The sequence below is a fragment of the Podarcis muralis genome, chromosome 15 (assembly GCF_964188315.1).
Source record: "Podarcis muralis chromosome 15, rPodMur119.hap1.1, whole genome shotgun sequence".
NCBI classification, from domain to species: domain Eukaryota; kingdom Metazoa; phylum Chordata; class Lepidosauria; order Squamata; family Lacertidae; genus Podarcis; species Podarcis muralis.
Window position 1 is genome coordinate 11,047,871 of NC_135669.1, and position 26,167 is coordinate 11,074,037.

At 44.7% G+C, this 26,167-nt stretch overlaps 1 protein-coding gene across 3 annotated transcripts; it reads left to right on the forward strand.

Annotated features, from left to right (window-relative positions):
* On the forward strand, positions 1-26,167 carry POLD2 (DNA polymerase delta 2, accessory subunit). Of its 3 annotated transcripts, none has more exons than XM_028707560.2 (11): positions 1-140; positions 4,086-4,350; positions 8,084-8,205; positions 13,631-13,754; positions 15,870-15,984; positions 18,495-18,693; positions 19,890-19,970; positions 21,560-21,717; positions 23,938-24,065; positions 24,755-24,856; positions 25,804-26,167. In XM_028707560.2, exons 2-11 carry the CDS (start codon positions 4,131-4,133, stop codon positions 25,971-25,973), a joined length of 1,419 nt encoding a protein of 472 aa, XP_028563393.2. In that variant the 5' UTR covers positions 1-140; positions 4,086-4,130; the 3' UTR covers positions 25,974-26,167. The 3 variants fall into 3 exon arrangements, with proteins under 3 accessions (XP_028563393.2, XP_077775836.1, XP_028563394.2); XM_077919710.1 differs by having other exon boundaries at positions 23-140; positions 4,089-4,350; XM_028707561.2 differs by lacking the exon at positions 1-140 and adding an exon at positions 307-406.

The window sequence follows — 26,167 nt, forward strand, 5'->3', positions numbered from 1 at the left end:
CTCTCGCGCGTCACTTCCGGCCGGCGTCCCTCGAGTTTGGCGCGCTTTCTTCCCGGGGTTCCCCCCCACCAATCCCTGTGGAGGCGGGAGATGCCTTCGCCGCTCGCTCGGTGCAGCGCCGGACTCCCGCGTTGGCAGAGGTGACTCCCGTTTCTCCCCCGAGGGAAGAGGAGGGCTTGGCTTCGCGGGGCGGGGGGGGGGGGGGCGGAGAGACGGACTCGGGGCGGCCAGGAGGGTCGCCTCGGAGCGGCAGCTGGTCGCCCCGGCGGCTTGAGCGGCTGCCCCTGCTGGACACGAACGGGCAGGAATCCCGCCGGGGAAGCCTTGTGGTAACCGGGCGAAGGCGGGCAGGATCCTGCCTGTTGTGTGTGTCGCCGCTGTGCCTGTGGCTGCAGGGACTTTGCAGGTGGAGGTTTCATATATATATATATAGAGAGAGAGAGAGAGAGGTTCACACACACACATATGTATATATTTATATAAGTTTCACGCACATATGTGTGTGTGTGTGTGTGTGTATATATATATATATATATATATATAATATAGATAATTTTCACACACATGTATATATAAGTTTCACACACATGTATATATTTATATAAGTTTCACACACACACACAAACATATGTATATATTTATATAAGTTTCACACACACACCAAAACATGCATATATTTATATAAGATTCACACACATGTATATATATAAGTTTCACACACACACATATATTTTTATAAGTTTCACACACACACATGTATATATGTTTCACACACACGTATATATATAAGTTACACACACACACGTATATATTTATATAAGTTTCACACACACATATATGTATATATATGAGTTTCACACACACATATATATTTATATAAGTTACACACACACACACGTATACACACACACACACACACATACACGTATATATATGAGAAACTTTTATGTTCATACTAGAAAAAGGCTTTCCCTTGTGAAGTCCCGGCCTGTGTTGTGCGCAGTTTATTTTTATTACTTATTTATGATTTCCAATTTTATACATTTCAATAATAATAATAATAATAATAATAATAATAATAATAATTTATTTATTTATACCCCGCCCATCTGGCTGGGTTTCCCCAGCCACTTTGGGCGGATTCCCACAGAATATTAAAATACAATAGTCTATTAAACATTAAAAGCTTCACTAAACATGGCTGCCTTCAGATGTCTTCTAAAAGTCTGGTAGTTATTTTTCTCTTTGACATCTGATGGGAGGGTGTTCCACAGGGCCAGTGCCACTACTGAGAAGGCCCTCTGCCTGGTTCCCTGTAACTTGGATTCTCACAGCGAGGGAACCGGCAGAAGGCCCTCGGCGCTGGACCTCAGTGTCTGGGCAGAACGATGGAGGTGGAGACGCTCCTTTATTTTACCATCATTTTAACATTTCAAAGCTCATCTTCCTTCCCCCCCTCTCTCTGCGGTTCCTTAAATTTAGCACAGTATTAAATTCATTACAATAACCCAGGCCTGTGTTGTGCACAGTTTCATTTATTAATTTATGAATGAATGATTTTCATTTCTAGACATTTCAGTCATTTTAACATTTTAAAACTCGGTTTCCTTCCCCCTCTTTCTGCAGTTTCTTAAGTTTATTACAATATTAAATTCATTACAATACACCTGACCTGTGTGGTGCTCGGTTTCTTTCTTTCTTTCTTTCTTTCTTTCTTTCTTTCTTGATGATTTTCAGTTTTATACATTTCAATAATTTTACAATAATTTTAACATTTTGAAACTCGGCTTCCTGCCTGCTCTCTTTCTGTGGTTCCTGAACTTTTTATATCTTTTTTTCTGCATATCCAAATGAACTTGATTTGCTCATATAGTCATATACTCAAACTGCAGGTTGTTACAATGATCATGCCAATGTTCTTACCTGTTTATAATTTATCTGTAAACCATTTCCATTCTTTTATAAAAAGCTTATCTTGTTTTCTTATTTTTCTGGTAAGCTTCGCCATTTCTGCATATTCTATTTGTTTTTGTACGAACCATAAGGGCAGTGGCAACTAAAAATGATCTAAACTCTTATCTACATGTGCCCCATTATATTTTAAACTTAGAGTGGCCTATGAACATACACCTTATTTTAAAGAATTGACTTTTGTACAACTTCGGAAAGCTTTTACAGAGTTACGATTAAATACAATAAACTCTGCTTAATAGAGATGAGAGACACGGAGGCATACCAACAAATGAACGAGTTTGCATTAGGGGATGTCTGAAGTAGAGGACCTTATGCATTATATCTTGTGCTGCCCCTTATATAATAAAGCAAGAGAACGATTTTTAGCACCTATAATAACAAGGTCCCCTGGCCAGAACCCGTCTGACATGATTTTATATCTCCTCGCAGACACAGATAAGTATGTGACCTGGCGTGTAGCACTCTTTGCAATTGCCGGTAGGAAAATTAGAGCAAATTATATAGCCAAGGTAGCCACCAACTGTAAAGGAGATGAATTTATTTAACCCTATCTACATCAAGCTATAGTCTACCTTTATCACCAAACTCCGAATATAATTGCACATTGTATTAATTAACACTACTTTTAAATATATTAGTGGCCATGTGATAATTTTAGCCTATAAATTTTATTGTTTAATGTCTTAACCTGTATATTAAGGTACTTTTATAGCTCTGTTTAGAGTAGGTAATGTCTTGATAATATAAATGTTTAAAGTTTTTTGTATCCAGTATATTTTCTTTTAATTGTTGAATGATTCTGTGTACGTTGCGGTAGCCTTTGGCTATGTGCAATAAAACTGACTGACATATGTTTTTGTATCCACTCTCCTTTTAGCAGTCTTTTCTGGAAAGTGACCCACATTGTGAACTTAGGAGATTCATGTCGTATCATATTATGGCTGTGTTCACACCATACATTTAAAGCGCTTGACTTCCCCCCTATGAATCCTGGGAACTGTAGTTTGTTGAGGGTGCTGGAAATTGTTTCTCTGTGAGGTGTAAACTATGGTTTCCAGGATTCTTTGTAGGAAGATATGTGTTTTACAAGTATGATGTGCACCCAGCCTGTGGGTTTTAAAAATATCTTTTAAATTAATTTTCACATTTAAACATTATCATCATATAAACCGTAACAAACAAATACAATTAAAATAAAAATAGAAAATAGAAAGTAAAACATTTTCACACCATATTCAATCCATATTTTGGGATTACTCAGATCCCTTGACTTCCCTCCATTTCCTCCCCTGGTTCTTTTATAGTATCTTATATTATACATGTCTATAACTTATTTATCCTTAAATTTTCCCAATTTTAAACAGTCTCCTTAATATTACAAGTGTTTTTAAAAACCTGCTATTGTATTAACTTCTTTACATTGCTTTTGTAACTATGCAATAAACATTTTCCATGCTTTTTAAATATTTGCTGTCTTCTTGATTTCTTAGACTTCCAGTAAATTTAGCCATATCAGCATATTCCATTAATTTAAGTTGCCAATCTTCTTTAGTTGGGACTTGTTATTCTTTCCAATGCTGGAGCCATCAATATCTTGGTGGCTGTTGTTGCATAAATAATTTTTTTTAAATATTCTTTCAGTATATCCATTCCAGTTATACCTGTTAAGAAAGCTTCTGGCTTTTTAACAAATGTTATTTTCAATTCATTATAAATCATTTTGCAAAAAACTTTTTTTAACCTTACATTGCCACCACATATGGTAAAACGTACCTTTTCCTTCTTTCACTTCCAGCACTTAATATCTTTTGTCTTATGCATTTTTATAATTTAACCAGAGTTAGAGACCATCTGTACATCATTTTCATATAATTCTCCTTAAGAGCCGTACATGCTGTAAATTTTATATCATTTTTCCATAATCTTTCCAATCTGTCATCTGTATTATTATGTCCAGCCTGTGGGTTTTTTGTATTCTTCTTTTGTTTTTGTTTTCTTGCATTGGCTTTGCATTTCTGCATTTTGTACACTGCATGGATATATGATAATGTGGTATCATAATTATTGAATAAATAGTAACAATAAATCATTGTTTCCCCTGTCTCCCGCAGAAGCATGCTGTGTAGACCACTAGGCCTGTAGCCCCTCCATAGACCATGTTCTCAGAGCAAGCTGCCCAATCGGCTCAGAGCCTCCTGACCTCACCATCTGCAGTGGCTTCTACCTTCGACCGTGTGCCTATCTCCACATATTCCAACTGCTCCCAGAACTTCCGGCTCGGGGAGAGGAGTTTCAATCGACAGTATGCCCACATCTATGCCACACGCCTCATTCAGATGAGACCGTTGTTGGTTGAAAGAATCCGAGGCAAATGGGGTAAGCTTGCCATCAAAACGATGTCCTCTGGTGGTGGTGACCCTTCCAAACAGATTTTTTTTTTTTTGGAGGGGGTGGACTGGTAAAGAATAGACCATGAGTAGGCAAACTAAGGCCTGGGATCCAGCCCAATCGCCTTCTAAATCTGGCCCACGGACGCTCTGGGAATCAGCGTGTTTTTACATGAGTAGAACGTGCCCTTTTATTTATAATGCATCTGTGGGTTATTTGTGGGGCCTGCCTGGTGTTTTTACATGAGTAGAATGTGTGCTTTTATTTAAAATGCATCTCTGAGTTATTTGTGGGGCATAGAAATTCGTTCATTATTTTCCCCAAAAATATACTCCGGCCCTCCACAAGGTCTGAGGGACAGTGGACTGGTCCCCTGCTGAAAAATTTTGCTGGCCCCTGGAATAGACTCTCGATACATTTAGAGTATGAATACATGCATTCACCACTAGCATCAGAGAAGAGTGCTGTCATTTATGGTTAGCTGATTATCGAGCCTACCTAGTGGCAGTGAAAGCAGCAAAGAAGGCGTACTTTGCTGCCTCCATTGCATCCTCATTATGTCATCCGGCAGAGCTTTTCTGAGTTTTATGCGGGGCCTTTTACAGGCTGGCCCAAAGGAGGTGATAGAACCAACAGTAGCTCGCTGTGACTTGTTTGCAAAGCATTTTGAGGATAAAATCACTTGCACCCACCAAGACCTTGACTCTGCTGTTATAGCAGATGAATCTCATGAGGTGTCCAGAGCACAGTCCACTCCTGTTGTGTTATGTGAGTTTCAGTTGTTGAGGCTTGAGGATGTGGACAAGGTGCTCGGATCAGTCAGGGTGGCCACTTGCACTCTAAACCCTTGCCTCTCTTGGCTGATAAAAACCAGCAGGGAGGGAACAGCTGGCTAAGCCAGGGAGGTGATAAACGCCTCTTTACAAGAGGGGGTGATTCCTGCCTGTTTGAAGGAGGCAGTGGTAAAACCACTCCTTGAGAAACCTTCCCAGGATTTGGAAAACCTAACTAACTCCGGGCCCCTATCTGGGCAGGAATGGCCTAATTACTGTTGTCTGTGCTCTGGGACGCTGGTGGCGCTGTGGGTTAAACCACAGAGCCTAGGACTTGCTGATCAGAAGGTCGACGGTTCGAATCCCTGCGACGGGGTGAGCTCCCGTTGCTCGGTCCCTGCTCCTGCCAACCTAGCAGTTCGAAAGCACATCAGAGTGCAAGTAGATAAATAGGTACCACTCCGGCGGGAACGTAAACAGCGTTTCTGTGCGCTGCTCTGGTTCGCCAGAAGCGGCTTAGTCATGCTGGCCACATGACCCGGAAGCTGTACGCCGGCTCCCTCGGCCAATAAAGCGAGATGAGCGCCGCAACCCCAGAGTCGGTCACGACTGGACCTAATGGTCAGGGGTCCCTTTACCTTTACTATGCTCTGGTAACCTCAAGGTTAGATTACTGCAATTTACCACCATTCATTCATTAATTCCACTGCTTTTACATGCATCTTCATAACACGCCCACCATTTCCCTAAAAAACCCCTCAACCAGGATAACAACTGTGGATAACACTTTAAGGTTTCACACGCTTCTCCCTCTCCTCTTCCAAATTGGTACAACAACACTAGGCATGTTTTTTACCTGTGTTAGGATTGATCAAAGTATCGCAAAATTGCTGTATGCTTTCAAGTTCTCCAAAACTCTTCATCAAGCAGGATGTTGCACAAAGGCAGGTGGTGAGTGGAATGAGGGATTTTTCTTTTTAAAGTACAACAGTTAACCTGGCTGTTGTAGCCAGGAAGCAACTCCTTTCTGAATAAAAACATTTTGGAATAAGATTGTTAAGTGGTTTAAAGCTGCATACTTTCACGTACCTAAGCCATGACTCCGACCATGAACCTCATCTCTGAATTATTACTTTGTTCCTGTTGGGAGAAATGGCTTGCTCTCTAGCCAAGGGATTGCAATGTCTAGCACTCCAGCTATGTCGGAAAACGGCTGATATTGCCAAATCGTAGCGTGGAAAGATTTGCTAACGGTATCCAAATGTGAGCTTTCATGAGGCAAGTTCAGTTCAAGAAGTGAGGTGTTTCAGATGCTTCACTTCGGTCCCTAAATAAATAGGGAAAGAACTGGCATTTTTTCTTAGCGAGAGGATCGTGGCCTTGACTATTAAAAAGCTAACTGTTACTCCCACTCCTGTAACAGGTTAAACGCTTTAGCCTGGTGAACTACCAAAAAGTCCCTGTACCTCATTCATGCAAGCAAACTAAACCCAGCCCTTGTTTTGGTGAAAACAGCTGAGGTGTCATAAGACTATCTCTCTTTGTTTTGATATAATACCCCCAAAATACAATCTTATGTAAGTTTAATGTGCACAGGGACAAGTAAGCGTGGATAGGATTGCAGCCTAAGACGACTGCACAACTCTTAAGTTATGACCTATAAAGCCTTAAACAGCTCAGGACTGCAGTACCTCAAGGACCTCCCCATATGAACTAGCCTGGACCCTGCAGTCATAATCTGAGGCTCTTTTTCATGTGCCTTCTCCTGAGAGGTCTGGAGGGCGGCAACACAAGAACGGGCCATTTCTGTGGTGGCTCCCCATTTATGGAATGTCCTCCCTGGGGAGGCTACCTGGTGCGTTCTTTACATACCTTTAGGCGCCAGGCAAAAACATTCCTCTTTTCCCAGACCTTTGGCTAATTAAACAAATCCATTTTAAAGTTTGTGGGTGGGGGTATTGTTTTTGTTTGTTCCTGTACAGTGGTACCTTGGGTTAAGAACTTAATTCGTTCTGGAGGTCCGTTCTTAACGTGAAACTGTTCTTAACCTGAGGTACCACTTTAGCTAATGGGGCCTCCCGCTACCGCTGCGCGATTTCTGTTCTCATCCTGAAGCAAAGTTCTTAACCTGAGGTACTATTTCTGGGTTAGCAGTGTCTGTAACCTGAAGCGTCTGTAACCTGAAGCGCATGTAACCCGAGGTACCACTGTAGTATGTATTTTTGTGTTTTTATATTGTAACCCACACCCCGTGATCCTGGGATAAAGAGTGGTATGAGAATATAATAATGTTGCTAGAATAATAATAACATCCCTTTGGAGAGAATGCAAAGGGAAAAAAGGGTCATTTCAAGTTTTAGATAGGGTTTTAATGGAATTTTCACTGGCAGTCCACTAGAGTGCAGCATTTACTTGTTGTTTCCATGAAATATTGTAAATTTCAATAAGGGATGTTAAAGTTGGGGTCGCCTGGTCTGAATATGAAATGCAGTGCTGGTTCTGTTGGTGGTTCTGGGTTGAACACCAAACTTGATCAGGGATATTTTGATCCAGATGTTCCAAGGTGGGGACAGATTCACAGAATGATCCTCCATGCCACTTTTACTCTCTCAGAAAGCAGGTGGGATCAACGTGTACTTCTGTTCGTTTTTGGTGAAACACTTCAGTTAGTAAGAATGCAATGTTTAGGCGAGGTTGCACATGGAGCCTTGGATCCAGCCCCCTGTTTCAAGAGTTTCTCAGTTTGCTACTACTGATGGGGGGGAGAACCCTGATGGCAGCGTTCCACCAACACAGCGGTGTTCCCCTCCACTTATGGTGACTAGCAGAAAGAGAACCACATGCAACCCTAACACCCCGTCTCCCACACCAGCTATCAAGTTAGGATTTGCACTCTTAGCTCCTGTAAAAAAAAGCCACAGGTCTAATCTGCCATTGCTCTCTCGAAGGGAACAACGTTACCGTGAAGAAACTCTGTGAGCTGCAGCTGGCAGAGAAATGCTGTGTGGTGGGGACGCTCTTCAAATCTATGCAGCTTCAGCCTTCCATCCTGCGGGAAATCAGCGAAGAGGTAACGGGAGGGTGAACTTGAGCTTTTAAGCTGTATGTATGAGACTGTATAAGGTAAAGGTAAAGAGACCCCTGACCATTAGGTCCAGTCCCCTTTTTTTAAAAAAAATCATATTTATTGAAATTTTCAGAAAACAGAAAGTAAAGATAAGACAGAAACAGAATGCATTTAAAACCTTATTTTCATTATCCATTTTCTGGGACTCCCCCCCTCCCCCATCCCTGCCATATTCCCCTTTCATATCGTTAGCTCAACAAGCTCTCCCTCCTAATTTAAACTTAGTTTGTTTAGCCCAATATTCAAATTTAAGCTTATACAGTCTTCATCATTACCCTTGATAAGAAGCAAAAATTCTCTCCCCAAGGTCCCCCCCACTTTCCTTCCACGAATTCCCTTTTTTTAAATAAAAACACCCAACAAAATATATAAAGAAAAACAATATAAAGATATAAAAAGATAAAAAGTATATAGAAAAAAGAACTCAAAAAATAGTTGCAAGCCTTTGGATTCTAGTTCTCTCCCCCCCCTTCCCCGGTTTGACTTCCCCCTGTCCACCAATCTATGTTGTCTGCCTGGAATTCTTAAATCCATAATCAGATTTTCCCCCCAGTCCCTTGCCAGTTTTTTTTTTTTTAAGTTTAAAGTTATTTTTATAGTATTTAACTTCAAATCTCCAATCTTTGGTCTTTAAGGCTCCCCCCATTGTTCTTTCCATGTTGTAGTCCAGTTTCATCTTGTTCCGCTGCTAAGTCGTTCTAATTCAGAAATTTAGTAACTCTACAGGGGATTTTGTTATTCAGGAACAAAAACCTGCGTTCAGTCCCTTCCTTTCTTCAATAGAGAATTCTATTGTCTCCTTTAATGTAAACACCCCTGTAGACATAATACTGTTTCAGTTTTGCGGCTTTCCCAGAAGATAACCAGTCCTGTAAAATTCCGAAGGTATTTTTCCTTTTACGACCATCTTTGTAATGTCCCGAAACTCCTCTAGGGGGATTGTTATAACTTTGTTTCCTCTAGTCCAAAAGTCTAGTTGTTGTTCCATATTTTCGCCATTTTGTATCCGAATCTTAACAAATTGTAGCAAATTTGACCAGCAAAGTCCTCAAAACAGAGTCCTCTTTAAATTTTTCCAGCTTTGACAGCTACTTTGACAGCTGTCAAAGTCTCCGTCTCTTTTCACCAGGCTCTCTCTCCAATCGCCCCGGTTCCCGGGGGGGGGGGGGGGTTACGTTCTCCTTCTCCCTCCACTCTTCTCCTCCAGCACAGTTTCTTGTAGTTTCCCATCGTGAAGTTCTTGGTTTTTATCAAAAATACAGTTCTTTCGTGACCTTGGTTGCCCGGTCCTTGTTTTAGAATGTTTACAGTAGGGAGGGGGACTGACTTCCTTTTTGGATATCCCCCCCCGCTCGTACCAAATCCGAAAAAAATTCCTTTTTTTCTCCTTTTAAACCCGGTTTTCCAAATTACTCACGGGTTGTTGTTAAAAGTCCGAATTCTCAATGGAAGAAGTCAGCGCTCTCCGCCGGATGGCATGCGGCTTCGCTCGGCAGGGCTAGCAGAGGACTCAAAGCACCGCGCCTCTCCCCGGCACCCGATCCGTAGCCTTTAAAAAGGCTCCTTCACGAGTCGGGAGGGCGCTAGCGGTGCCAGCTGAGTCTCCATGTCCACGGCCTCCGTGGCCGTGGGTTTTAAGGGTCCCCGCGTCGCCGGCGTGGTAAGACCCAGCCCCTGCCGAGCAGGCTCCCTCCGGAGCTCGGAGGGAGTCCGCCATTCGGCGATGGCGCCAACCCGGAAGTCCCATTAGGTCCAGTCCTGACCGACTCTGGGGTTGCGGCACTCATCTCGCTTTATTGGCAGAGAGAGCCGGCGTACAGCTTCCAGGTCGTGGCCAGCATGACGAAGCTGCTCCTGGCGAACCAGAGCAGCACACGGAAATGCCGTTTACCTTCCCGCAGGAGCGGTACCCATTTATCTACTTGCACTTCATGCTTTCGAACTGCTAGGTTGACAGGAGCAGGGACCGAGCAATGGGAGCTCACCCTGTCGCTGGAATTCGAACCGCCAACCTTCTGATCGGCAAGCCCTAAGCTCTGTGGTTTAACCTACATTTCCTATGACTGCACCAAGATTATCCTCAAAGCAGTCCTGTGGTTAGGCTGAGAGACAGTGACTGGACTCCCAGGCCCTTCTGGTCTAGCACTTTAACCCCCATACCGCAAACAGGCTTTCTTTTGCAGAGGTGGCTCTCTTGACTTTGCTACCCTTTGGCCCTCATTGTCCCCTGTATACTATTTGGCCTGGCTGGGAGACGAACCCAGAGAGCTGCCATTGGTCCACCTTACACAGCATCTACAGTGACTGGCAGCGCCTCTCCAGGGTTTCAGGCAGGAGTCATTTCCCAGATCTACCTGCAGATGACTGGGATTGAACCTGGGCTGTTCTGCATGCAGACCAGATGCTCTGCCTCTGAGCTACAGCCTTCCCCCCCAAAAAGTCCGCTTTGCAGCTTGCAGCTGTCATTCTTGCTGAACCAGCATGCCTGGCTGGTCCCTGGGAAAACAATCCCCCATCTGGAAGCCTCCTTAATCCTGCTGGCAGCGTGGGTCAAGCCTTTAGCGAGAAGCGAGGTCCTAGCTAGCTTTGGAAGGACGGTTGTTGAGTAATAAGTTTTAACTCGCCCTGATAATGAACTCCATTCAAGCAGCACTTCATGATTGCAAACACATGCGCTGGAGCCGAACCACCAAAGCTTGGCTGGAGGAAGTTGCTGACCAGATGAGTAACATCACTTTTGGAGACGTTTCTAAAAGTCTTTTTTACTCGCCGCAGTCCCGGATGCCAGCGGCCGTTAGAGGGGAAACAGCTTATGAATTATTGTTTGCGCATTCTATTTCCCTTTTGGAAAATAAGTACTTCTTGTCATAAGATGACTTTCCCTGGATGGCATGCTCTCTTCGTTGTTGTTGTTTAGTTTGTGTGAGTCATGGTGTAGTGTAATGCATTATTCCAGCCCGTCAGGTCCACATATTGTAAAAGCATTGAGTTAAAACTCCAAAGCCTGTGAGCATTTTCTGAAGGCCTTTCGCATGCTACTAGGACCAGTCTCTTCACCTCTGAACTTCTTCAATGATGCACAACTTAGCAGAGTAGTGCAGTTTTTCCTAGGCAACGATCGAGACTGCTCAGTCAGGACAAAGATCAGGAACAAAGCTGACGACTAGTAACTTGATTTTGTAGTTTATTACAGTGGTGCCTCGCAAGACGAAAATAATCCGTTCCGCGATTCTCTTCGTCTAGCGGTTTTTTCGTCTTGCGAAGCAACCCTATTAGCGGCTAAGCGGATTAGCGCTATTAGCAGTTTAGCGGCTTAGCGGCTATTAAAGGCTTAGCGGCTTAGCAGCTAAAAGGCTATTAGCGGCTTAGAAAAAGGGGGGGGGGGAGCGGAAAAAAAATCGCAAGACTAGCAAGACGTTTTGTCTTGCGAAGCAAGCCCATAGGGAAAATCGTCTTGCGAAGCAACTCAAAAACGGAAAACCCTTTCGTCTAGCGGGTTTTCCGTCTTGCGAGGCATTCGTCTTGCGGGGCACCATTGTATATACAGCAGTAAACTCACAAGCTATATAGAAGTTACTATATACAGACACGAACTTCATCACTCTCCAAGCACTCCAGAATACTCCTCACTAGCCGAACAATGTCATAGGTCATGCTGCCTATATGAGAGACCTCAGCCAATCACCAAGCTGTTACTAGGTCCTCTTACCTCCAGGCAAATTTCTCCCGTGCTCTGTCTCCCTAGCCTGTAGTCAAAACACTCATTGCTCACTTGCCAAGCTGCATGTAGACTATGAACTCCAACAGCTTATACCTGAAATGGTTCCCTGCCATGTATGTGGCTATTTGGGAAGGATTTGCGCGGGAAGGCACTGAAGGTTGGTGGTACATCACTGAAGGTTCCTCATTTGATCGCCAGCCTCTAAGGAGAGCTGGAAAAGACCTGATGCATCACTGCTGGACAGTAGGGCTGGGTGATATATCAATATATCATCCAAAACCAGTTTGAAGTCCATATTGTGCTATCGGCTTCAAAATTTTTGACCTGGCAGTATATCATGAATCGTGATGTATGTGTGTGCTCTGCAGAAATCACAGGAAAGGAAAAGCTGTGAAGCCAGCCAGTTCTTCTCTCAGTTCCTGCAGCCTCTGTTAACTCTGTCGGCTCAGCTCTCCCCTGCCTCATGCAGAGGGCAGCGAACCACAAGAACAGGCGCTGGCAAAATTCACAATATGGGAGAAGCTGGGAAGCAGCCAGTGCTTCTACATAGCTCTATATTTCAGACATTGTGATATATTGGTATATCTTGATGTTCAGCTGGTGATATATCACGATGTTGAAAACCAGATATCACCCAGCCCAACTGGTCAGTGTAGGCCGGGAGGTGACTTAACCCACAGCTCATGGGCCTGATTCTGTTCTCCAAATTTTTTATCTGGCCACCAAAGATCCTGCTAATCTTTGCAGCGGCAGCAAACCTATTTCAGAAAGAAAAACCTCTGCCCAGCTCAGCACCATTATGGAGCTGCAAACTGCTGCTTTCTCAGTCATCAGGTTGATCATCTGATGATAAAGGCCCTGATCCTTGCCACTAATGAGCTTATTGCTGAACTGAGACTCTTGGAGGAAGGCCCAGCTTGCAGAATGCAGTTTCTGTAGCGTCTTACGCAGGAGGAGGTGGTCACAAAGGTCTCAGGGTTCAGGACCATGAAGGGCTTTAAATATAAGAACCTTGGATGATGCTGGGGTTGCTGCAAAGCTATTTTTCTCCCTGAGACTAGCTTTACATAGGAACATCGGAAGCTACCTTATACTGTTACACCAGCGATCGATCTAGCTTAGTACTGATGACACTGGCACGGGTTTCAGGAGAAGTTCCCCCAGTCGTACGTGGAGACAATGGGGTTTGAACCCAGGATCTTCTGCGTGCAAAGCCAGTGCTCTGCCGCTGAACATCGGCCCTGTATACCTGAAGGAGCGTCTCCACCTCCCATCATTCAGCCTGTAAACTGAGTTCCAGCTCTGAGGGCCTTCTGGCGGTTCCCTCATTGCGAGAAGTGAGGTTGCAGGGAACCAGGCAGAGGGCCTTCTTGGTAGTGGCGCCCACCCTGTGGAACACCATCAGATGTCAAAGAGATAAGTTATACAACCTTCTGTAGACATCTAAAGTCAGCCCTGTTTCAGGGGAGCTTTTAATGTGTGATGTCCTGTTGTGTTTTTGTATATTCTGTGGGAAGCTGCCCAGAGCTGCTGGGCCAAACCAGTCAGATGGGCCGGGTACAAAAAATTGATGATGAGCTATGGCTCCAGAACTGTGTAGCCTCTGCTGCTTCCTCACATCCGGGTGTCGCTCGCTTGCTTTCACAGCACAATCTGCCACCACAGCCTCCTCGCACCAAGTATATCCACCAATCAGATGAGCTGATCTTGGAAGACGAGCTGCAGCGAATTAAACTGGAGGGAGCAATTCAAACTGACAAGCTGGTGACAGGTAGGATGTTTTGGGGCAGGACAGTCGTGGTAATGGGACCAGGGTATGATGTTCAAACCAACAAGCTACACAGAAGCACATAGGAGTGCAGGATTCAGCGCTAACCTTGTGCCCTTCCCAATCTGCCTAATTGACTTATATGGAATTACTAGGGCCAGTAAGTGTTGCTGCTTGGGACAAGGGTCAAAATGATGCCTCGCCCCCATCCCATGAACAGAATCTGACTTTATTGGCAGTTGAATCTTGCTGCAGTGCTGACTCCATTGTATGAAAAGAGCAGCCCATAGCTTTGGGGCAGTGTTAGAAACTGAAATATGAAAGCTAGGAGCTAAATGGCACCTTAAAACTAGGTTATGGGAGCAACAGTGGAATGTCTAGGCATGCTTTTTTATAAGAAGAATGCAAAGCTGCTAATGAATGAAGTTCTGCTAAAATATGCTCATTTTTCACATGGTCTGGTCCTTCCCCTGCCCACCCCGCTAATATTCTTAAGAGGGTCTCTTCTCCAGTCTTCAGAGAGTAGCTGGAAGTGGGGAGGCAGAAAAAGGTCCTCCTTTCCTTCCACTCTGCAGTTTTAATCTGAAATCTTCGGCGCAGTACTGCACCCAGAGCTCAGAAACTGCTCGTGCTAATGAAATTACCTGTTGCAAAATGCACTGAGAACAATGGGAGTTTCAAACACTGCTTTCGGGACACAGAGAGGACTTGCTTAGTAGACTCAAGGGGAACAGTTATACTACAGGCACATTAACAGTATTTCTTAATGTTTTGGTTAACGTTTCTACTGGATTCATACTGTATTTTGATGATATATACTGACATTTCGCTTGTGATGTAATTTGTGTGAGCTGCTTTTAGGTTTTGTAATATCAAGTGATATATGTTATTCAAAGGAATGAATGGTTAGGGGCTGCTGCCCCCCTTTGTAAGTGCTGCCGTAGTCAGCTACGTGTTACGAGAGCAGCCCAGGCCACAGCCCCATTTTTCTCTGGTATGGCAAATGTACAGTGGTACCTCTGGATGCGAACGGGATCCATTCTGGAGCCCCGTTTGCATCCTGAGTAGAACGCAACCCGCTTCTGCGCGGGTCGTTATTCACCGCTTCTGCACATGTGCGTGACATAATTTTGAGTGCGCATGCGCGAGCGGTGAAACCCGGAAGTAATGCGTTTCGTTACTTCCGGGTCGCCACGGAGCGTAACCTGAAAACGCTCAACCTGAAGCGGCTATAACCCAAGGTATGACTGTAGTTGGGGTGTAGGAGACTTGCTGGGTAATTTGACAGGTAGGCGAGGTCTCTGATTAACCCTTTTCTGCCCAATTATTCTCTCCTGGCAGTTTCCTCCCCACAGCCCCAACCCTTTAAAAATAATCCCTCCCCCTGAATCTGGCTTGCAGGTTGGAGTGGACTTGGTAGGGTAAAGGCACACCTGCAGAGGAAATTGATGTGGAAAGCTTATTCACTGGATAATGCAAAGCGCCACATTCAGGTTATGTCTACAAATTCAGGTTTGAAGACAGGCATTCCACTATAATAGGAAGCTCTGCCCTCAGAGTTCTTCAAATTTTATAACGATTGGAAGGTGGAAAAGCAAGATCTGGGTCAACTAAAGGAGGCATTGGGCGAATAAAAGTAAAGTGGTATGGTTTGTGACCACCAAGAGAACTGAAATTCAGGTGTCTTATTCAGGAAATCCCTTCCCATCCTATTTGCGTGTGAAACTGTAACACCTGCCAGCTTTCAACCATTTAATTAACGTTATTCTCTGAATCCTGGGAAGGGCGTGGGATTCTAGCATAGTGAAGGAAATGCTCCTTGGCTCTTTTTCAGATAATCTTCTTACGGAAAGGAGCGGTAGCAAAAAGCTTTAGGAAAGAGCAAGCGAGCTTGTGCAATTGTAGGTGAGCAGTTTTCTGTGGAAGGCAGTTTTTTTAAAACAAAACAAAACACTGTTTTTACACGGAAGACATGATGGGTTGAAGAGAGCCGAACGAGACCATGCTATTAAAGGCAATGTGTTTCCCGCACATCATGAACGATGAAGGTCTGTGCGTTGTTCAGGACAGGCTAGCGCTAAACTGTTGTAATTACGGCTCTTTCTTCTGCTGAGCCAGGAACCATCCTCGCTGTCTACGGCTCGGAGACGGATGATGGCAGATTCCTTGTTGAGGATCACTGCTTTGCAGATATGCCCACCCAGCTGCCCATGATGGGGCCCAGCACAGACAGGTGAGACCTCCCAGAAGATTGTCGTTGGGGCATAAGTAGAGCGCCCAGCCATTCGGCAAGCTAAAATAGTTCCTCCCCACCAAGCCTATTCATACATACGTTTGTGTATGAGGCAGCTGTGCTCTTCAGTTTTGTCCCCACTGGAAATGGGTCCCTGGAAGGTTGACTATAATGGAAGGATCCGTCAGTCTGAAAAAAATTACCTGCCCCTGACTTAAATCATGGAAGGTACAGGTGGAGTGCCAGTTCTTTTTCAGGTGTTCCAGTCCAGCTTTTAGGGCATTCTGTAAAGAGGAAGCTCTCGAAAAAATCTACATTTTCAGGGTGCAGAATTGATGGAGGAGCTTTATGATCAGTCTGCTGTTGGTAAAAGGAAGTCATTTTTGGGTAGTCATTTTTCTAAATGTATTTGGGGGTGAGCACAGGTAGGCATATGCTGAATGATGCTTGAACCTGAAAATCTTTCGGGACAGTTAGTTGTGCAGTGACAGAAGGTCACTGGAGGAGACAAGGGTCTGTAGTTTTTTAAGAAAAGGTTTTAAGACTATGCACCACTGCTTTAGAACTGATTCTGCTCTCATAACGTCCTTTTGCTTCCATCTTTATTGCATTCTCTAAGTCTAAATTTGGATTTTTTAATGTAACACAAGTGTTTCTTAATGCTTTAAATATGTTTTAGGACTCCTGTAAGCCACTTCAGAGGCTTATGTTTTGGCTGGGAAGCGAGATATAAATAGCAATAATCAAATTAAAGTAATCAAATCCCTCCCACCCACCCAACAATTATACATATAGGAAATTAATCCCATCAGGATATTTGAGTTGTCGACAGGGGTGAATTTATGGCTGCATGATAAAGAAACCTTTTCTGCCCTTTCAATACCCAAGTCTGCCAGTTTATCTCCCAGGTCACTCTCAAGTCGATATCTACTGATGTTCCAAGTCCATTTATTTAGCCTGTTTGGTTAGGCAAGCTGCCTAATTTATTTAGGCCTTGTTGCATTCCACATCTGAGTCTGCCCTTCAGGTCTGATTTGGACTACCATCAACCCTAAGCATTGGCACTCAGTGGTGGGCATTATAGTTCACATCTTTCGGAGGGCACCCTGCTGGTTATTCCTGGTTCAGCTGCTGCGTGAACCAGGCCCTTTAGTATAGTGGCACCAGTAATTTTGAACACTGTCCTATTGAAATCAGGCAACCCTGATATTTCGGCACACCCTGAAAACGTAATTGTTTTGCCAAGTGTTTTTAATTTGATTTAGCGTTCGTCACTTGTTCTGCGTTTTAAGATTTTACAATGTTATGGTTTTATTTATTTCATAGTTTTATGTGTTTCACAAAAATGTATATACTGCTTGATTGTAAAGAAAAACGTTAAAGCAGTTTTGAAGTTATTATATCATCCACCTTGATATTTTTATGTGTTGGTGGTTTGTAAACATTATAAAAAATAAATAAACCCTTGGCTTATGGAAATCTCAGGAGGAGGCATTGCTCTGCTTTGTTAGGTTGTTGAGACTGTATGGTTTTCATTTGACTGTTTTCAATTTTCTTGTAATTTTTGAGGGCAAACAGATTTCTCTCTCTCCCCCGAGACTCCCCAGAAGCCAAACATGGGTCATTTGTGCCCTAGCATAATTCATTTGCATTTTATTTATACAACTATCTATACCACACTTTTTCTCTTTCAAAAAGAGCTTCATACAGAGCCCAAACTAGCAATGTTTATGGAATGCCCTCCTGGGTAAAAACATATTTTTGATGTTTGCTGTCCTGGGCTCCTTTGGGAGGAAGGGTGGTATGCAAATCCAGTAAACAAAGAAAACGAACATAATCAAAATAATGTTTGAAAAGTAATGTCTTCAGTTGCTGTCAGGCGGCAGAGGAACCAGCCTCCATGGCAAGTTGCCAGGAACAGAAAAGTCCTTACCATCTACTATTTATTCAATATTTACAGAGAGAGGCTTGGAAATGAGCCTCTTGAAATAATGGCGTTGCCCCAAGTATGTCTCTCGTCTCCTTCTCTCGCACTTCATCATTCGCCATCCCTTCTACGGGTGGCACTGAGGGCCCTTTGCTTCTGAGCCCTTTGCTCTCCTACTTTTAAGGCTCACCAGGTTCCCGGGAGATGGTGGGTCTGGAATGATTTCTAGTGATAACGTGTCAGCCAGCTGCTCAGGCTCTGCCCTCCTCCTCTCCCATTATCTCCCAACTTCTCCTCTCATCTTCCCCTGAGCTGCGATCTCCCTCAAACCCCTGTTGTAATTCTGAACTGTCTTCTTCTTCTCTGGAAGGGTCAGGCTGGGGAGGAGGTCTCCACCGTTCCTCCTCTGCCCAGTGCCTGACAGTTGCCTATGGAGCACAGATAGATGGAGGAAGCTAACCTAACCTCTCAGCCATGCTGGTTCCTCCGCTGCCTGCCTCTGAAGCCTGCAGCTCAAAGCACCCATTCAGTGGCATGACTTGCACCTCAGTCACTCAGCTGTTGGTTCTTCTTGTGCCTCCAGGTTTGTCTTGCTGGTGTCTGGCCTCGGCCTCGGCGGCAAGAGTGGAGAGAGTCTTCTGGGCATGCAGCTCCTGGTGGACATGGTGACGGGGCAGCTGGGAGCCGAGGGAGAGCAGTGCAGCGCATCTCTCATCTCCCGTGTCATTCTGGCAGGCAATTTGCTCAGCCAGAACACCCAGAGCAGAGACGCCATGAACAAGGTGAAGACCTAGGATGCATTCTGCGCGACCCTATTTTATACCCTGCCTTTCTCCCTCTGTGGAACCTGAGCATTCCCAGGCAGTCTCCCATCCAGGCACTGACCAGACCGAGACCAGCTTAGCTTTAGCAAAGTAGCTATTCCAGTGCCTTCAGGCCACGCCCTGAGCCCATCGGTAGTGTTGCTAGGAAGCAGTTGACTCAGTGCTTCCAAGCTAAGGTCTCATGATGCATTTCTTGTGGCAGGGAACTGATAGCCAGATGAATATGTAGATCCAACTCACAAGGTTGTGCTAACGTAGCAATCAATTCAATTCATTGTATATATAGCCAAAGACCTTCACAACAGAGGGCAAAAGCAAGGCACAGTGGTGCCTCGCAAGACGAAAAGAATCCATTCCGCGATTCTCTTCGTCTGGCGGTTTTTTCGTCTTGCAAAGCAACCCTATTAGCGCCTAAGCGGATTAGCGCTATTAGCGGATTAGCGGCTATTAAAGGATTAGCGGCTAAGCTGCTAAAAAGCTATTAGCGGCTTAGCGGCTTAGAAAAAGGGGGGGGGGAGCGAGAAAAAAAAACGCAAGACTAGCAATACGTTTCGTCTTGCGAAGCAAGCCCATAGGGAAAATCGTCTTGCGAAGCAACTCAGAAACGGAAAACCCTTTCGTCTAGCGGGTTTTCCATCTTGCGAGGCATTCGTCTTGCGGGGCACCACTGCATTTCTCTAAAATCACACGATGCAAGTCTGTAAAAGTCTACAGCATGTCAATTTAAAATTACAATACATTAATGTAACGGGAGTGAAGTTTATTAGCTGCCACAGCAAATTTGGTTACCAGATGTGTAATTTGTAGATATTTATTGGCTAAGAGTTCAACTATCAACTGTTTTCTGCCAGTGTAAGGATTTCTGCTTGCACAACCTAACTTCCGCCGTCTCGTCCCCCCCAAATGTCCTAAAATCTGTGTTTGGGGTTCCCCCAACTCTTCTTTATTTTTTATGTTGTGAACCACCTTGAGATCTGTGGATGAAGGGTGGTATACAAATTTAGTAACTAAGTTAAATAAATAAACATTTTACCTTTCCTTCATAAACTAAGGGTAGCCATCAATGGCTCAGTTATCCCACTAGATTTCCTCATCCCATTAAAGCTTTCATTCTCTCTCTTCTTTGGCTGACCTTCCTGCATGATCTCATTCAGGCAAAGTACCTGACCAAGAAGACTCAGGCTGCCAGCGTGGAAGCTGTGAAACTGCTGGATGAAATCCTGCTGCAGTTGAGCGTGAGTGCTATTTTCAGAAGTGAGGTGGTGGTCAGGATCTCTCTCAGTATAGGGGGAAGCCCACGTTCATGCCTGGCTAGCGATTTCTCGGTCACGGAAGGAAAATCATTTGAGCTTCTTGCAAGTTGCTGCTAAGGTTTTAATATTAGGCAAATCAATATTAAATACTCTCAAGGTTTGGTGTGTGTGTGTGTGTGTGTGTGTATGTGTGTGTGTGTGTGTGTATATATATATATAAATATATATATATATATATATATATATATATATATATATATATATATATATTTCTGTGCTGCTTTCTAGCCTCGTATAGGGTTCCTAAAGTGTCTCACAGTGCTTGCAAAACAGTAACGAGAAATCAATTTGCAAGAAATACCTTATTAAAGATAGTAGTATCGTAAATGTTAGGGGATCAGAAGGACATCTAATCAAAGCGGGTTTAATGATCTTTCTAAAGCAGGGATTTGACTCTCCAGATATTGTCAGGCTCCAACTCCCATGACAACCAGCTAGCATAGTTGATAGTGAGGAAGGGATTATGCGAGTTGTAGCCCAGCAGCATTTGGGGTGCAGACACAGGGTCCCTCTTCCTGTTGTAAAGACAGGACAGGAAGTGGCTGAATGAGCCTCTCGAGGGTCCTAATTACTTGCCAAGCATTCGTCACATCCTGGGGAGATCTTAACAGGTGGGCAGAAACTTGCAGGAGCACAGGTGGTCCTTTAGGTACCCAGGATCCAAACCATAGTGGTCAGGGATGGGGATGTTGCATGGTCCTCTAGGAGTTGTTGGGCTACAACTCCCGGAGCTGATAAGAATTCCACAATAGTTGGAGAGTTGCAGGTCCCCAAGCCTTGCTGTAAGGCAGGTCATCATATTATCACCCACGCTGCAAATGGGTGGACAGAGGTTGAAAGAAATTGGTCAGTGACCACCATTGGCCATGACAGTTGGGACTGATGGACATTGGAGTCCCAACGAGGTTGGAAGGGCCACGGGAGCCCCATCCCCAGTAACAGGGCATTAAAGGAATGAGCACTTCAAAATGGGCTTGGAAACACAAGCCAATGCATGCTAACACTGTGGCATGCTCTAAATAATGGACCCTTGTGAACAGCCGCGGCATCTGAACCAGCTGCAGTTTCCAAGCCACCTTCAAAATCAGTCCTGCATGTAAAACACAGTGCAGTAATCTGGATTTAGTGACCAGGCTACAGGGCGTAGAGCTGTAGGATTGTCATGCTCAGTGGTCCCTCTGAGCACATGCTGAGCCCAGGAATTTGTTTTCAGTATTAGAACTGAGCTCACGGTCCTACTGCACGGAAATCCACTCCTGGTTTTCACCGTAAGCTCCCTTCACCTCAGCAGCTTAATTTCCAATGGGGGTGTGTGTGGGGGGAGCTTTTTGTTGTTGGCTGTTGTTAAACAATAGGGATTCATCATAAATGCTGGTCTACTGCAATTCAGAAATGTACTTGTAGATCCCAGTCTACCCACTCCTTTCAGAGCCTAGGTTCTTTCCTTGTTGCCTCTGCCCAGCAAGAGAGCTCTTCTTAGGCCTGACTGTCTGCCCGCTTTGCCCTTACAGATGTCTGTACCTGTAGATGTGATGCCTGGTGAGTTTGATCCCACCAACTACACGTTGCCTCAACAGCCGCTGCATCGCTGCATGTTTCCCCTCTCGAGCGCTTACTCCACGCTGCAGCTGGTGACCAACCCCTACCAGGCAAACATTGATGGCGTCAGGTAATGGCAGTTTTCCTAACTCTTAAGGGAAGCAGCGCTGCTGCTAATCAGCATTGTTCTACGGGCACTTTCAGGTGTTCAGAGCACTTCCATGTGTATTGAGCCAACGTGATCTAGGGGTCTTCTGAGTAAGGTGAAATAAGGACTGCCATTAACTTGGGAAAGGAGACTGGCACTGTGAAGTAACTGATAGGCTGGGGAAAGTGGGCTCCAATCTTGTACTCTGCTTCCTGTGAAGATGATGATGATGATGATGATGATGATGATGATGATGATGATGATGATAATAATAATAATAATAATAATAATAATAATAATTTATTATTTATACCCCACCCATCTGGCTGGGTTTCTCCAGTCACTCTGGGCGGCTTCCAACAGAATATTAAAATACAATGACCTATTAAAGATTAAAAGCTGCCCTAAACAGATGTCTTCTAAAAGTCTGGTAGTTGTTTTTCTCTTTGACATCTGGTGGGAGGGTGTTCCACAGGGCGGGTGCCACTACTGAGAAGGCCCTCTGCCTGATTCCCTGTAACTTGGCTTCTTGCAGTGAGGGAACCACCAGAAGGCCCTCGGCACTGGACCTCAGTGTCTGGGCAGAACGATGGGGGTGGAGACGCTCCTTCAGGTATACTGGGCCGAGGCCGTTTAGGGCTTTAAAGGTCAGCACCAACACTTTGAATTGTGCTCCGAAACGTACTGGTGTCCGGCCACTTGCTGCCTCTCAGCCTACCTCATAGGGTTGTTTTGCAGATAAAGAGAGCAGGGGAATTTGGGAAGTCATATGCCACCCTGATTCCTTGAAGAAAGTGTATTAACAGACGCTTTGGTATTCTAGGGCAGTGTTTCCCAACCGGTGTTCCGCGGCACACTAGTGAGAAGTTGCCTGCTGTGCCGTGGGAGGGAGGCGGGCGAGTCGGGCGGCAAGAGGCTAGGAAGCAAATGGATTGCGAAGTCTGCCAGGTTCAGATTCGGGTCTCGGCTGTTTCCGGCAAGTGCAGATTCGGGTCTCGGCTGTTTCCGCCGGCCCAACTCGCCGATCCCGCGCCGTACGTAAGAAGTCTCGAGGAAAGGCGCAGGCGCATTCCTCCTCGGAGAGAGCGGCCGTTGGCGTCCAAGATGGCGGCTGTGCTGGCTGAGGGGAGCGCGGGGGGCGCCGAGTCCGAGGCAGCGGCTGTTCCGCCCATGGCGGGGCTGGAGATGGTCCAGCAGGGAGCCGAAGCCCGGGTCTACCGGGGCCTCTTCCTAGGCCGGCCAACTGTGGCGAAGCACCGCTTCCCGAAACGTTACCGGCACCCGCTGTTGGAGGAGCGCCTGAGCCGCAGGCGGACGGCGCAGGAGGCCCGCTCGCTGCTTCGCTGCCGGCGGGCAGGTGGGCGCGCCTCGAGACTGGACTGCGCGGGGCAGGGGCGCGGGCTGGGATTCCATCTCCTTTAAATTGCATGGCCGGCCCACCTCTTTGCAAGGATTGCGGTTGGGAATTGCAAGCAAAGCAGCCACGCAGCTCGATTCCAGTCGTTAGTGACCGAAACTAATCCCCCCCCCCCCCCCGCTATAGGCAAGGAAGCTGAAGACTGGTTATGGAAGGCGGTGGGCTAAGCCACAGGTGTTCTGGTTTGCGAACATTTTTCAGAAGCCAAACGTGCTCCATTTTGCGTGCCATGCTTCTGTTTTGCGGTCTGTCTGCTTTTGCTGTTTATTTTGCATTTTTGTATTTCTGACTTTTTTGTTTTGTTTTTGTGACTGATTGATTGACTGATTGTGTGACTGCAGTACATTGTTTATTGCTTTCATTTTATGGATCAATGGTCTTTATCGATAGTAAAATTCATGTTAAATTGCTGTTTTAGGGGTTGTTTTTAAATGTCTGGAATGGATTAATCCATTTTGCATTACTTTCAGCCAAACAGGCCCAGGTTACGCACTGAATAAAGTATTTTATAATTTTTCATATTTCTGTTTACTTACTATTTCATAATAAAGTAATTATAAAATATTATCTTTGTGTTTATTTGATTCCTATTAAAGAGAGTTACTTTATATATAGTCAATATAGGCACAGAGTTAATTTTTTAAACATTTTCTAATGGTAGTGTGCCTCAAGATTTTTTTCATGAAACAAGTGTGCCTTTGCCCAAAAAAGGTTGGGAAACACTGTTCTAGGGTTTGATTTCTTCATTCAGCAGTAAACAATTCCACTTCCCTCCTCAATTTTAGGTTTTTAGGGACTTCGGGCCAGAACATCAGTGACATCTTCAAGTATAGCAGCATGTCTGACTATCTGGAAATCCTGGAGTGGACCTTACGGATTGGGCATCTCAGCCCCACAGCCCCAGACACACTTGGTAACTTCAACAAGGGAATCTCATGCTGTGTGGCGATCCAGCTGACTCTGTATAGGGGAGGGGGAACCATTTTTATTTCAGTCGGCTATATATGAATAATTTCTGTTACAATTTTATATTGATTGCTTTTTAATGATTGCGTTGCTTTCGTGATCTGTGGGGGTTTTTTGCCCCCAATTTTTTTTATTAATTTTCCAAATTATTACAAATCGAACCAAATTACTGTAATACAATTTCTTAAAATCAGGTTTCCCGCTCCTTTTGCAAAACATGTCGATCTTGATCTGTGTTTTTAATATGTATGTGGTTATAGTTCATTCATAGACATGAGCTGCTTTGGGTGTTCTGTGAGCAGAAGATTATATGTATAGGAATGAAATACCTATATATGAATGATAAAGAATTTATTAGTTGACTTCTCTCTCTCCAGTTTTGGATACATGATAGAAATCTAGCCTTTTAAAAAATGGGCGAGGAAGAAGACAGTGGTCTTCTGCTAGTGGCAGTTATCTTTAACATGTTTGCTTCTTTCCACAAAACACATGATTTTGGGTTGTGTGTATTGATGGTCAGGTCCTACCAGCCACCAAAAATCTTGGGTCCTCCCAGATTTTTCGGTTTCCTATCTCTTTTACTTCTGTCTGCTGATGGGCCATTCCTTTAAAGGCACCCGTTTACTTGTTTTTCAGGCTGTTACCCATTTTACAAGACTGACCCTTTCATCTTCACCGACTGTCCTCATGTCTATTTCTGTGGGAATGCACCGTCCTTCAAATCCAAGGTTGCTGAAGGTAAGGCAGTAAAAACCTGGCTCCCAAGAAAGGTCCAGACCTTTAGTCTGTATCCTTTCTGACTTGAGACCTATTCAAAGCTCCTTCATTCATAGCGAGTTCTGCAATAGTGTTGGTGTGTTTTCACATCGGAGTTTTGGTCCTTGTTCACTCTTGTTCAATTTAAGACTAAAGAAATGTCTACTGGGAGTATAGGATCAGCCTGAGATGTTGTGTTTTTTTGTTTCGGTTTTTTACCAGGCACAAAGTGCTCTTGTAATACAAATTGAGTTCTGCTGGAAAATTTGCCCAGGCAAAAAAGGCTGTTCGTAGCCACACTTATGTATTGGATCTCATCCAACTATAGCACTGGGCAGGTGCACAACTGGTGCACAGGCCCAGTAGCTTTTTGGAGAGCATTGTGATGTGGATGGGATGCTTCTTTCTGTTTAATACCTTCATGTTGAAGTAATAATTCTATTGAATTTCTATCCACTTTACAGAGCCAGTACTTAGGGTGGTATTCAGAGAAGTATTTCTCGTACAAGGGCTTCTGGCGGAGCAGGTGGGACTTCCTCTCCTCTTCCCATGTCGCCCCTAAATCTGTTCTGGGGCAGATTTGGGGAGGACACAGGGGTGTGCAGGAATGCAGGGAGAGGCTGTTCCCTTGCACAGCCAGATGCCCTTATGTTAATAGAACTACTTCGTTGGATATCACTGCTCATCTAGTATATAAGGAAGCTTGCTTGTTCGTTCTGCTCAGTATTGTCCATTCTGACTTCCAGCAGCTTTCCAGGATCTCAGGCAAAGTTCTTTATTTCCTGTCCCTTGCAGCTTCATCCTTCTTAACTGTAGATGCCAGGGAACGAACCTGTTAACTTTTTGCACACAAAGCATGAGCAATGGACCACAACACCAGGCCCTTCTGATTCATTTCATTAATTAGTTTTCCTTTCCTGCCTTGCCAGGTGCTAACGGTCAGAAGGTCTTGCTGGTGACCCTCCCTGATTTTGCCACCACACAGACGGCTTGCTTGATCAATCTACGTGACCTCACCTGCCAACCAGTCAGTTTCTCTGCCTTTGGTGCCAATGAAGAGGAGGAGGACGACGAGACAGTAATAGAGACTGGACACTGAGAGACATGTCTGATATCTTACTTCTTCCCTGGAGCTTGGAGCCATTGTTGTCGTCGTCCCCCCCCAATGAAATTTCCTGGATATTTGAACCTATGGTTCGTACAGAGGAATACAGTTAAAGATATCATCCATTTACTTGTTTGTGAATTCCCTGCAATTGTTTCATACACAAATAAATGCAGAACTCGGAAGTG

Coding starts and splice junctions, on each gene's coding strand:
- POLD2 (XM_028707560.2), top strand. CDS start 4,131: ATGTTCTCAGAGCAAGCTGCCCAATCGGCTCAGAGCCTCCTGACCTCA. Junction 8,206..13,630: donor TGCGGGAAATCAGCGAAGAG/GTAACGGGAGGG, acceptor TTGCTTTCACAG/CACAATCTGCCACCACAGCC. Junction 15,985..18,494: donor ATGGGGCCCAGCACAGACAG/GTGAGACCTCCC, acceptor TTGTGCCTCCAG/GTTTGTCTTGCTGGTGTCTG.